The following is a 12,679-nucleotide window of genomic DNA, read 5'->3' on the forward strand; positions in this document are numbered from 1 at the left end:
TGAGTCACTCTCAGCCATAGAGAGGGCGAGCCTTCTTTGTTCAAGACCAGGAGTTAGTGCTTAAGGAAACAACCTATCTGCTAACCCTAAGATGGAAGTAAATTCCGTCTTGCAGTACTATGTCTCCAGCTACCTGTCTGGTCTTACCCCTAAAATATGAGGCTTGTTGAGTGGAAATATTGAGTCATTCTCACCTATGCAGATTAAAGGATAATCCCGAATAAACAGGAGTTCATAGTTAGTTCAGGATTGAGATTGGGTTACCTTAAGTTATCGAATTGAAATAGTCAATTTTGACAGTAAACGATTTTATAAAGAAAAGTGACTATTTCGTGGTTTGGTCTTATGCAAACATCTTTTGCATAGGATGCCTCCACTCATATGTCTTCACATGAACGACTTTGGGATCACATCGTTTGTATCAATATATAAAGTGGGTTGCATCCATAGTGTTCTCAGGATAAGGTACCCAACTTTATCTATATACTTATAGACCATTTTGGCTATATACTAAAACTTGATCCTCTTTGTGTCTTTACATAAAATTTAAGTATTCATGTTATAACCATGGGTTCGTTAGCTTATTGGATTTAGGAATTTATAAATGCAATTTACAAATTCTATAACAACTTTATTGAAAAAATCTCAATAACATCTTTATTATGAATAAAATATGTTTAATGTTGACAAACTATAAATTTTAGGACATTTTCCAACCGCTTATAGTTTATAAAAATATTTGAAAATATATATTTAAGTAGAGCAAAAGTGTAAAACACATCTATCATCATACAACAATTATAAAAGAAACTCCAAGTTAGAAAGACAAAAGTCACTACAAAAGTGAGATCTTTTATGAATCAAATACTAAATTAAAAATCAAACATTAATTTAAAATGAAGGAAAATAATATTTACAAGCAAAACCTATCAATGAGTCAAAGCAAAAGGTTTATCACATGGAGTAAATGTTTTTAGTTTGAAAGTGAATGAATGGTATGGTAGGTTGCCTCAAATGTCCACACACACAAATAAATAAATAAAAAAAATAATACTAATTAATTTCTCAAACTTTTTGACCCTTAGGCTTAAAGCATTCAAAAAGAGCAAAAGTAGAAACACCAATGTCACAAAAGTGGAACACAAATGCATAATAAAGGGCACAACTTTCCTTGCAAATTTGCACCTTATTTTAGGTTATTTTTGCTTTTTTTCCCCCCCTTTTAAAGAACACTTGCCCATTCCGAGGCTAATATTAAGGGTTATTTTACATGATTTGAGGTAATTTTCAAAAAGGTTATTTCTAAAGGATAATTATTTTATTATATGGTAGTAAACTAAATCTCCTTATTTTATTTTAGTTTTTTTTAACGATCTTTTGTTGTATAACATCTAGGCATCCAAAATTTTCAAAATAAATAAATAAAAATTTCAAGGGAAAAAAAAAACCAACCTATATGTTTGGTAACATAAAATCCGCAATTAACATCAGCAATTAGTTGATATTAATTTCGTGACTACTAAATTTTCAGGTTGAATGGGATGTTTTTAGCTAGATTTAAATGCATTTTAAAAAATAAGTTAAAAGGCTTTCTACCCATATAGTCTAAATAAATAGACACATACAATTGTATAAACTATTATTTTTAATATGAATAACCCAATTGATTATTATTTTACACAAAAAGTTAGCCAATTTTATTTTTTCAGCCCTCTTTCCCATTCATTTTTTTAAAAAAAACAAATATTTTAAAGTTTCTCAAAAAAAATCCAAAAATTATTTCTCGCATAAACAAAAGTAAGAAACGCCAAACTTCAAAGAAAAAACAAAGTACATTTGATATATATAACATAACATATTCAATATATATTTGAACATTCTAGAAATAAACTAGAGTATATTTGATAGGTGCGTAAACAAAACAATGTACAAAGACTATTTTCAAATATAACAAATTGTCACTGTCAGTGACAGATAAAGATAGACACTGATAAACTATTACTATCTATCACTGATAGACATAAATAGCTTCAGTGTCTATTATTGATAAACTTTGGAATTTTGCTATATTTGAAAAATATATCCAACAATTTTATCATTTGAAACCATTACTTTTTATATAATATACCATCTAGCATATTAAATCATACCTATAATGTATAATTATATATTTTAATATATTATAAGTATATTCGACATACATTTGAGAGGTCAATAACGAGATGTTCAATCTAAAAAAGAAATTATCCGCTCTAAAGAGCATTCCAGGGTCATATTTGTCACACTAAGAAAATGAATTTACTCCATTCAGAAATTTCATCCAAATTTGGATTCAAATCCACATCTCACCTGGGAATTAAAAACCCAGGTCCCAGCCTAGAACCGCTTTAATGGCAGATCAACCAAATCCAAGAAAATGGAGACATTTAATGGTGGGATTAAAAAAAAGAAAGAAAAAAACATTGCAGAGACAAACAACCCACTTTACCTAATAATAAATAATTTACATAATCACTGATATATCCCCAAAAATACCTTTTAAAAAAAAATAAAGAAAGAAAGAGAGACAAAGAAGGGTAATTAATAACTAATTAGTTAAATTGTAAATTTAGTCCTTATGATTCGAGAAAATTAGAATTTAATCTCAACGGAAATCCTCATTGATAGGAACTATTTATGAGGATCAAATCATAAAAACTAAATTCTAACTTTCTTCAAATTATAGGGATCAAATTTACAATTTAATCAAACTAATAATAGTGTTCTAAGAAGTTGGAATGGGAATCAATGGTGAAGTTGGAAGACGAGGACGTCTTGTTCGGCTTCTGCCTCGACGGAGAGTAATTGGAGAAGATGAAGAAGAAGAAGAAGAATTAGAAGCTGAAATTTCAGGTGTTTGGATTCTTGGCATTACTTCATTTTTCTTCTCTTCTTCTTTTTCTTGTTTTTCTTCACTTGTTTTCTTTTGCACTCTGTTTTGACCGAATTTTGTGGAGTTTAAGGTTGCTGGTAACACACAGTTGCAAATCCATCCTGCATTTCATGATAGAAAGATTCAATGCAATCTGTAGATGATATATAGTTGAATTAATCTTCACCCATTAGATTCCATTTGATAATCGTTTGGTTTTTTATTTTTTATTTTTGAAACTTAAGTCTATTTCATTCACATTTCTTGCCATGATTTGCATCTCTTTTAAGTACAATGATTGAATTTTTAGCAAAATTTTAAAAACAAAAATAACTTTAATTTCAAACAATCCATCACAGAAAAAAAAAAGAAAAAGAAAAAAGAGTTTAAATTTAACTTTATCCTTGCATTCTATTGCTTAAGAACCTACATTATATTAGCCATTTTTCATAATCATTTTGGCGTTTCATTATTATCCATGTTTCTAACGTCAAAGTCAAAGTATAAAAAAAAAAAATGGTTTTATAATATGGTTGACAGTCAAATAAAAACCTATGTAAGTAAATTGCAAACAAATATGATTTTAAAAATCCAAAAACCAAATAGTTATCGTGAGATCGCAAACTTTCCAACATAAATTCAGTAAGTTAAATGTATAAAAAATATGAAAAATATTTCTAGTAAGAATTTATTAAATAATTTATTAAAGATTTTAATATTATTTTGTTCCCTATATTTTGAAGTTTGTCTAATTTTAATTCTTGTATTTTTAATAAAACTTAAATTTAGGTCCATCTCCTTGTTTGTTCACTTTTTTATCAATTAATATTTTCACTATAAATTTAAAATACATGATTATATTTCTTTACATGAAAATTTCAGTCATTTTTAATTAAAAAAATATATAAAGACTAAAATTCCATTAACCAAAAACAGTATTTTAACCTTCACTAAATTAGTAAAAAGATTAAAATACTTTTTCTTTTAATATAAAGATGTAGGGACTAAAAATAAAATATTTAAAAGTAGAGATATATAAAAGCACTAAAGTTCATCATCAGCATTCAAAGAGAAATAAACAGGGGAAAAAACAGCAAGAAGTAGAAAAGGAGATGTAAATTTAGATCAAAACATAATTGAAGGTGGGATTTTAGCTTACCAATTCTAGCAAGGCGATTGACCCAACTTGGGATGGGATTTCCAGTGAGTTTGATGCAAACATGGTTGCAAAAATGGTTGCAATTTTTAGTGATTAAGTTATAAGCATTTCCTCTGTAATCTTTACCAAGTTCCTCCATTAACGACCTCACTTCTGCTTCACTCAAATCTGTTTTCCCAATCAAAATTGATTTTCTGAACTTGAATCCATCACATTGCTTTGGTTCTCCTTCAAATATCCCTGTACTTGGATATTCATGAGCCCCAAATGCAAATTCAATTCCATGAACTGCATCAGAATCCCATACATTTACTCAGTTTCGGATTCATAATGGAGGTTATTCAGACAAACACCAGAAATTTTTTTCCAAGTTCATTCATTTTCCCTTCATTTTCTCAACACCCAAACACCAGGAAAGATTTTCCGAAGTAAATTATAGTTCAAGAACAAAGCTAAAAAATCCTTGAAGTTCATCCAATTTTCCTCCATTTTCTTACCATCCAAACAGAATTCTTCAAAATGTAGGTCCAGAAAATAGCTGGAAAGTTTGTTTGAGAGCAAATTATACTTCAAGAACAAACAAATTAAGTGAACTAAAAGCAAAAACCTAGAAGTTCGTCTAATTTTCCATCATTTTCTCACCATCCAAACAGAATCCGTCAAAATGGAGGTCAAGAATACAGCTGGAAAGTTTGTCCAAGAGCAAATTATACTTCAAGAACAAACAAATTAAGTGAACTAAAAGCAAAAACCTAGAAATTCATGTAATTTTCCATCATTTTCTCACCAGCCAAACAGAAGCTGAATTCTACAAGAGTGAAATCACACTTCACGAGAACAACAAACAAGGATACATTAAGCAAAAACTTAGAAGTACATTCAATCCCCTCCCCCCTCCCCCCTCCCCCACATTTTCTCACTTAACCAAACAGAAACATAACTAATCAAAAGTAGATTCATCACTCAACAATTACCAAATCCAGATTAAGCATCTGAAATGCAGATCTAAACAGCAGATTCCAGGAGAATTAGCAGGAGAAGAAGAAGAAGAAGAAGAAATTAGAAGAAACCTTGAAGACCAGAATGATAAACTCCGAGGCCGAACCAATATGCGTAGCCATTAATGGGAGTCAGATCGTACACATTGAGGTACACTGGAGCCGATCCAGAATCGCCATTGCTGGAGATTCTTCTGCACAACATTTCGATCTCACTTCCACTCGCTTACTGAAACTAATAACTCCATTGCTAAATAATCTTCCAACCAATAGAAAATGATCATCGGAAACATAAATTAAAAAAAGGGAAAAAAAAAAGGCAAACGAAAAAAGAAAAAAAAAAAAAAAGAATTAATGAGTAATCATAACTTTCTTGATTATTAACAAAATTTATAGTTTTTTAAAGTGGGAATCTTCTAATTCAAGTGGGTGCCACCAGTTGTTGTAAAGCTTGAACTCTATTTTAAAAATAAATTGAGGATTTTGTCCTTTTTTCTTTTTCTTTTTCTTTTTTCAATTTTTTTTCTCTCCTTTATTTTTTTAAAATTAAAATATCATTATCGTCTTTTTTACTTTGGACTTAATTACATTTTAATTTTAGTTTAGGTAATTTCAATAAATCTTAAACAATCATCTCGTATTTTTTAATAAATCTTAAATTTAATATATTTAAGTTTTTTTAATCAAAATTAATTAAATAATAATAACAAATTTTATGCAAGTGAATTTATACGAATATATTTTCACAGTATCAGAGTGGTAATAGAAACTATATTCCTTTTGAAAAAAAAAAATCAACAAAAACTAGTTGCATAAGCATTTGATTTTTTGTTTTTTAATTTTGAATATTAAGCCTGTTTGCTTCCATTTCTTATAGTGATTTGTATCTTTTTTAAGTACAATATTTAATTCTTAGTCAAACTCCAAAAGCAAAAATAAGTTTTTAAAAGTCTTTTTTTTTTTAATTTGGCTAGGTTTTTTAAACAACCGGTAAAAAGTAGATAACAAAAAAAATGGATGTGTAAATAACATATATAGGCTTAATTTAAAACAAAAAAAAAAAACTCAAATGGTTACCAAATGGGGTCTAAGAGATTGAATTCAGACATTTAAAAGTATGAAGATCACAACACAACAAAATTCAAAATACAAAGACCAAAATCATATTTTAATCATTTCTTATTTATTTGAAATCTTACACTATTGAGACATTACTGAGTTGATAATCCTTTCATTTTTTTATTTTTGAAAACGAAGTGTACAAACATTATTCTTATTATTGTTTTCTAATATGATGAAATGAGCCAAAATATTTATAAATATAATAAAATGTCATTGTTTATTAGATACATTACTATAATCTATCACTGGTAGTCATGTCTACCACTAATAGATTTTGACATTTTATTATATTTAATAATATTTTTGGAGTTTTGATATTTAAAACAATTTTCCTTATCCTTGTCTATAAATCTTTTTCTTTGAAAACCAAATTGTCACAATTAAAAAATTATTACGGTCGTTGATGTTTTGGTTTACTATGAATTCTAAATAATGTGAAATACGTAGTTAGTAATTTTAGGATAAACAAACACAATTTTAATGTAGTTGTTATCCAATGAAGTCTGAAATCTGATTATACTTTTGAATATTATATTTTATGTATTAAAAAAAAACTCAAATTCTATTCCATAAAAATATAAGTCATTCACTTATAAATGAATAATATTAGACACTAGTTAGGTAAGAAATCTTATATTGATTATCTAAGATATCATCTGAATTTCATTGTATTTAATAGATAAATAGAATTCACTAAGACTCCATTTGATAATTATTTGTTTTTTGTTTTTATTTTGAAAAATTAAACATATATCATTCATATTTCTTACAATGATTTACATCTTTCTTAGGTACAATGGTTAAATTCTTAACCAAATTCCAAAAACAACTTTCTCTTCTTAGTTCTCAAAGTTTAGCTTGGTTTTTAAACCATTAGTATAAAGTAGATAATAAAGGAATAAATTCAGTGGTGGAAGTAGTATCTGTAGACTTAATTTTTAAAAAACAATAATAAAAAAATAAAATGATTATCAAACGAGATCTAAATATTTGAACGACTAAAAATGCATCATATAAAAAGTGTGCAAGAAGTATTATTCTTTTTGAATACAATAGTAAACTAGTAGCATATTATATAACTTTATGAAATGTGAACCAATGTTAAAATATAAAGTTATTGTGAACTTTAAAAATTTTCTATGTTCATCTTTTAAATTTTCAAACTTTAAATGATTTATTTAAATTTTAGACTTTATTTTCATTTAGACCATGAAATCTATTTTTTATTATGTTGTAAGCATGTTGAATATATATATACATATATGTATGTTATGTTGATTTTATCAATATTTCATTAATGTACGATATTAATAATAACTATGGAGTAAATATAAGTTTTGACTACAAATTTACTGCATTTAGTCAAAGTAAATTTAGCTTAATTGACATGAATTCCTCTTAAAATTAAATGCTTCATCTGCAATTATCTGTATTTGGAAAATAATAGAATATTTTTAAAATGAAAGAGTTAAAGAAATACCATTTATCTAAATAGAAACAATTAGTAAAAGCAAACCAAGGTTAAAAACTATATATACACACTATGATATTTCATCTTTAGTTCAGAGGACAATTCAAATCAAGTTCAACTTAATTTGTTAATTTTACAAATTAATCATATTATTATATTTTTCTTGCCATGCTTGTGTACACATAAGCATTTGACTAATGAAATTACGAACTATTTCCTTTTATATGCCAAATTTAAGGAAATTGTTACATTTACATGTATAGAATAAATCACATATCCATTCTCAAAAGTTAACAATCAAATTGTCAATCTAACATAGTTCAATTGATTTAAAATAATATATTTTCGATGAAAATGTTAAAAAATTTGAATCTCACATCTTACATATTATTGAAAATAACAATAAACTTGAAAAATTAAAACAAAAAATAAATGATAAACAAGTGAAATTCAGTAAGAAAAAAAAGGGGTTAAAGGTAAGAGCATTTCCTTTTCCTAAATAAAGACAGAAAGAATTAGATACATTTTGGCCTTTTTCTTTCTCATTTTTCTATCATATGTAAACTTTTTTTCAATTGAATCTTTTACATTTCAAAATAATTTTAATCTCATTCAAACCTTTTGTTTTTGTTTTTGTTTTTTTTTCTTTTTTCAATTTTATTTAAGGGCAATCCAATTAAATTAAAGTAAATAGTGAATTAAAAACAAAATTTATTCAATATCACATTATTATATTTGAAAGGTGTGACATCCTACAACGATGTCCATTTTGAAAGTTGAATATTGACTTTATCTCGAGTCCTGCCACTAAGATGAGTGGATTGCAATGAATGCTTCAAAATCATTTGAGTCGTGTATGTCTTGCTAATTTGAAGTTCATTCCTCATTGTAATGAAGTGAAGATTCTTGAAACAGTAGTCATATATGTTTTGGACATTAAAGTATTTCATCACTTAATCTATCAAATATCTTGGTCGAATGTATAATTGTTTAGAGGTTGTTAATCTGCTGAATGATAATGCGGTCGACATTTCTAAAGTATTTTTCTTTTATCGATGAAACTAAGTGAAATGAAAATTATTATCTCCTTCTCTCATGTTCTCCACAACCAAAATAGGTTGGCACATTATGGATCACATCAAACTTTGGAGAAGCAAGAGTCTTCTCTTCTTCAAACTTTTGATCGTAGGTCACCCTATTTGTGTCTAGGGATGCAATAACGTAGTTTGTTTAGGTTTGTTGCTTGTTTGCTTTTCCAATAAGATATTTTATTCGAGATGAGAATGATTGAGACAATATTTAATATCTATGATATAATAATTTGAGTAATTTTTTTTGGATTGAAAATGAAATCGTATTGACTTAAATGTTTTTGGTTATAGTAGGTAGAATTTCAAATTACGGACCTTTTGATTACTAGAATATATTGAATATTTGGAGAACTTATTAATAATACGACAGATTGCAAATTGATTAAGATAATACTTAAAAGATTAAAGCTTAAAAATGCTTTGATGATTATGAAAAAGATTTGATTAGATGGCAGCTTGTTGGGTTAATAAAGTGAATGGCCAATTTATTAAGAGTAAATATAGTTTTAAATTAATAGATAAATATATATATACGTGAAAAGTTAGCACAAAGTGGAACGTGCATTGTATTTAGAATTAATGTGATTAAAATTGGATATTTAATTATTTGAAAAAGAGAGAGAATATAATGATTAACATTTTAGTATGGGTCACTGTAGTGGGGTCAATCACAAGGATTTTTTTTTCTTTTCCTTTCAAAGTTGATTTAAGATTTTATAGATATTCGAGAATAATAGATGTCTGAAAATAGGTTGTCTGAGAAATACTATCATAATTTTATGAACAAAAATTATATTTGTATTTAATTTATGAAAGTAAGCATTAAAATGTTTTATAATTGTAATAGATTACTAAATTATCTAATAAACAACATTCAATATATCGATTAAAAATTAATTAATTATGAATCAATAATAATTTTAATTATATATATTTGAAAAATGAGTATTTATAATTAAAAATTAACTAATTAATATATTTAATGAATGTCATACTAATTATTATCTAATACTTAATCGTTTCTATAATTAATTTAATTTAAACTTTGGTAATTTTAATTTTTAATTAAATAATATAAGAAAATATATTTTAATAAATAATATATTATATAAAAAGTAAAAAAAATATAAAAATATGATATATTAATAAAGAATACTATTTTTTTTCTAAATATGATATGTTAATAATAAATGAAGTAATACAAATTAATAACAATAAATAATTAATTGATCAATAATGATTACATGTTCATAACGAATGATCAAATTAAACTTAATCTTAACAAATAATTAGTTGGTTATCAAAAAAAATAAAGAAATAAATTATTATTATTATTATTGAAATATGAATTTTTGTACTAATTAAATTTAACTAATCCTAGTTTATTAGTTAAATATATTTAAGAAATTATTGGCTAATAAATTATTAATTTATGTAAAAAATTAATTGCATCTATTTAATAAAATTTTATATAAAAATAAGTTAAGTAAATATTTCAATAGATTATTATCAATTTATTAAAATAAATATTTATATATTTTTTTATTAAATTAAAATTAATTACTTAACTAATACTACAAGAAATCACACTTCTCTCGACGCTTCAAATCGTCGGAAAATAGTGGAAAATGCATCGGGAGATCCTCTCCTGACGACAAACGGATCGTCGGGAGTTTGGTCAGAAAAATCCCTCAGGAGAGGAACTCCCGACGCATGGAAGAGCGCATCAGGAGTTGTTCCTAAAACTCCTAACGCATAGAAGAGTGCGTCTGGAGTTCCTCTCTCGACACGCTCGGTGCGCTCTTCTATGTGTCGAGAGTTTTAGAACTCCTAATGGCCTGTTTTATTCGTCGGAAGTTAGAAAAACTCTCGACGCTCTAAAATATGTGTGATAAGTTCCTTCATTGGTTGAATATTGACTTTTAATTTTTTTTTTAATTTATAATTTGTAATTTTTTGAAATTTGATCTGAATAACCTGTAAAGCATCATTACAACTCAAATAGATTCCCATAATAAATAGAACAAATAAAACGAAGTTCATACTATAACAAATAAATGAAAAATTACAAGATCCTATAATAAAACAAAGTCGATACTAAATAAAAGAAATTTGTTTTCAGAAATACATGGAAGAAATTAAATGAAAACAACGTCGATAAATACAGAAAATAAAACAACGTCTGTAACATAGCATTTTGAACAATCGTCCAACCTCATCTCTGAATATTATCCCCTACAATAAAACAAAAACATTCAAATGTCATAATCTTTTATAAACAAGAATAATTATAATCGAACTAACACATCCCCCACAACACGTTAAAACTCAAAAACATCCATAAACACACAAAACTCCTAGTTGAACGACAAAACGAGTATAATAAAACTTTACCCACCCCCACGATATTCCCTACGCTCATAAACATAAAATAACACAAAAAAACCTACAAGTTCAACTCCAAAACAATTATAACCGAACTCTACCCACCCCTACAACATATTCAAACTTCATAAACAAGAACGAACACACATAAAACTCAAACTTTCTCCTCAAAACAATCTAAACCAAACTCGACCCACCCCCCACAACACATTCAAATTTCATAAACACACAAAAACTCCAAGTTCAACGATAAAATGAGCAAAATGAGTATAATCAAACTCTATTCACCCCCCCCCCCCCCCCCCACGATAAACATGAAACTTCTCATATACATCAAAAAACACACAGAAGATCTCGTGTTGCCTAGATATATCTCTTGCTCCTGGAATTCTTCATCAGCCTCATGTTGCCTATTAGGAGTTGACATCGTATCTATACAAAAAAAAGAAAGACAAAAGACAAAAGACAAAACAGTATAAAATTAATATGAAATACGTGTAAACAGAGAAAGATAATTGAGTAGATATATGATTACTCATCATCGTCATCTAAATTAAATTATTCATCAGCACTTGAGCTGTTATTGTGTGATAATTATTCTTCATCATCGTTTATGAAGTCATCATCACCATGTCGAATAACTAGTCTTTTTACAACTACAGGATCAATGTCAACTCTACATAAAGTAACCCCCTCAATGGTTTCATCCACTCGAACTCCACCGAAAATTTCTAGTAAATCTAGTTGTGCATTTTCAACATCATCCACTTCTGGTACATCCCATATTTGCTTATTTTGGACTACTTGAACAACTTTTCAATTGCTACCATATTTTATGTCATCAATGTAAAAGACTTGTTGTGCTTAGATAGCAAAGATGAAAGGCTCATTGACATATTAAAACCGTGATATATTGATCGATTTGTATCCTAAATCCATATGTGCCCTATTACTTTTGTTGTTATCTGTGTCAAACCATCTACACTTGAACAAAAAAACACGTCTTCTGTTTGCATATTGGAAATCTAATACTTTGTCTACAACACCGGAAAAATTGTTATTCACACTTTCGTTCCCAATGATCTAAATCATGCATTTTCACAATAACATATCAAACGGTTTGTTACTCCAGCCGTTGAGAACTTTGATGTGCATCAACTTCACTAAAAAGTTCAATGATGAAAATTGCGAACAACTAGGGTATAGTTCATTACATATTTCAGTCATTAAATCCTCAAATAAGTTCATGGTATCTCTTTCTTGATCATTAGAGGAAATTTCATTCTCAGTCTTTTCTTCATTTGCATATTTGTTTTAAGTTGGAATTTGTAGATCATTTATAAGATTCAACATCTCATTTTCTTCGACAATATTACCCTATAGTCTATACTATCTACTTCAACATTGTGTATTGAATGAGTTGTATGACTTTCAAAACCTCTAGATAAGTTTACTGGCTTTCCATGTTATACCCATTCACAGTATGAGGGAGATATTCCATATGTTGATAGATGTCGTTCCACGATATCTAACTTTTCCCAA

General features: G+C 27.3%; 1 protein-coding gene across 1 annotated transcript; it reads right to left on the reverse strand.

The window, feature by feature from the left end:
* Window positions 1-2,275: 2,275 nt before the first annotated feature.
* Window positions 2,276-5,453, reverse strand: LOC120073160 (deSI-like protein At4g17486). The gene is made up of 3 exons (XM_039025820.2): window positions 5,141-5,453; window positions 4,071-4,358; window positions 2,276-3,033 (listed from the first exon to the last, which is right to left on the reverse strand). The coding sequence occupies exons 1-3, from the start codon at window positions 5,271-5,273 to the stop codon at window positions 2,765-2,767; spliced, it is 690 nt and encodes a 229-aa protein (XP_038881748.1). The 5' UTR covers window positions 5,274-5,453; the 3' UTR covers window positions 2,276-2,764.
* Window positions 5,454-12,679: the final 7,226 nt, after the last annotated feature.

Source organism: Benincasa hispida, chromosome 1, assembly GCF_027475165.1.
Source record: "Benincasa hispida cultivar pf3 chromosome 1, pf3_genome.v1.1, whole genome shotgun sequence".
NCBI lineage: Eukaryota > Viridiplantae > Streptophyta > Magnoliopsida > Cucurbitales > Cucurbitaceae > Benincasa > Benincasa hispida.

What these genes read in the sequence shown, in the direction of transcription:
- LOC120073160 (XM_039025820.2), bottom strand. Translation starts at nt 5,273, where the DNA reads ATGTTGTGCAGAAGAATCTCCAGCAATGGCGATTCTGGATCGGCTCCA. An exon ending in TTATCATTCTGGTCTTCAAG is followed by an intron (nt 4,359 to 5,140) that starts GTTTCTTCTAAT and finishes ATTCTGATGCAG; the next exon opens with TTCATGGAATTGAATTTGCA. An exon ending in CAATCGCCTTGCTAGAATTG is followed by an intron (nt 3,034 to 4,070) that starts GTAAGCTAAAAT and finishes CATGAAATGCAG; the next exon opens with GATGGATTTGCAACTGTGTG.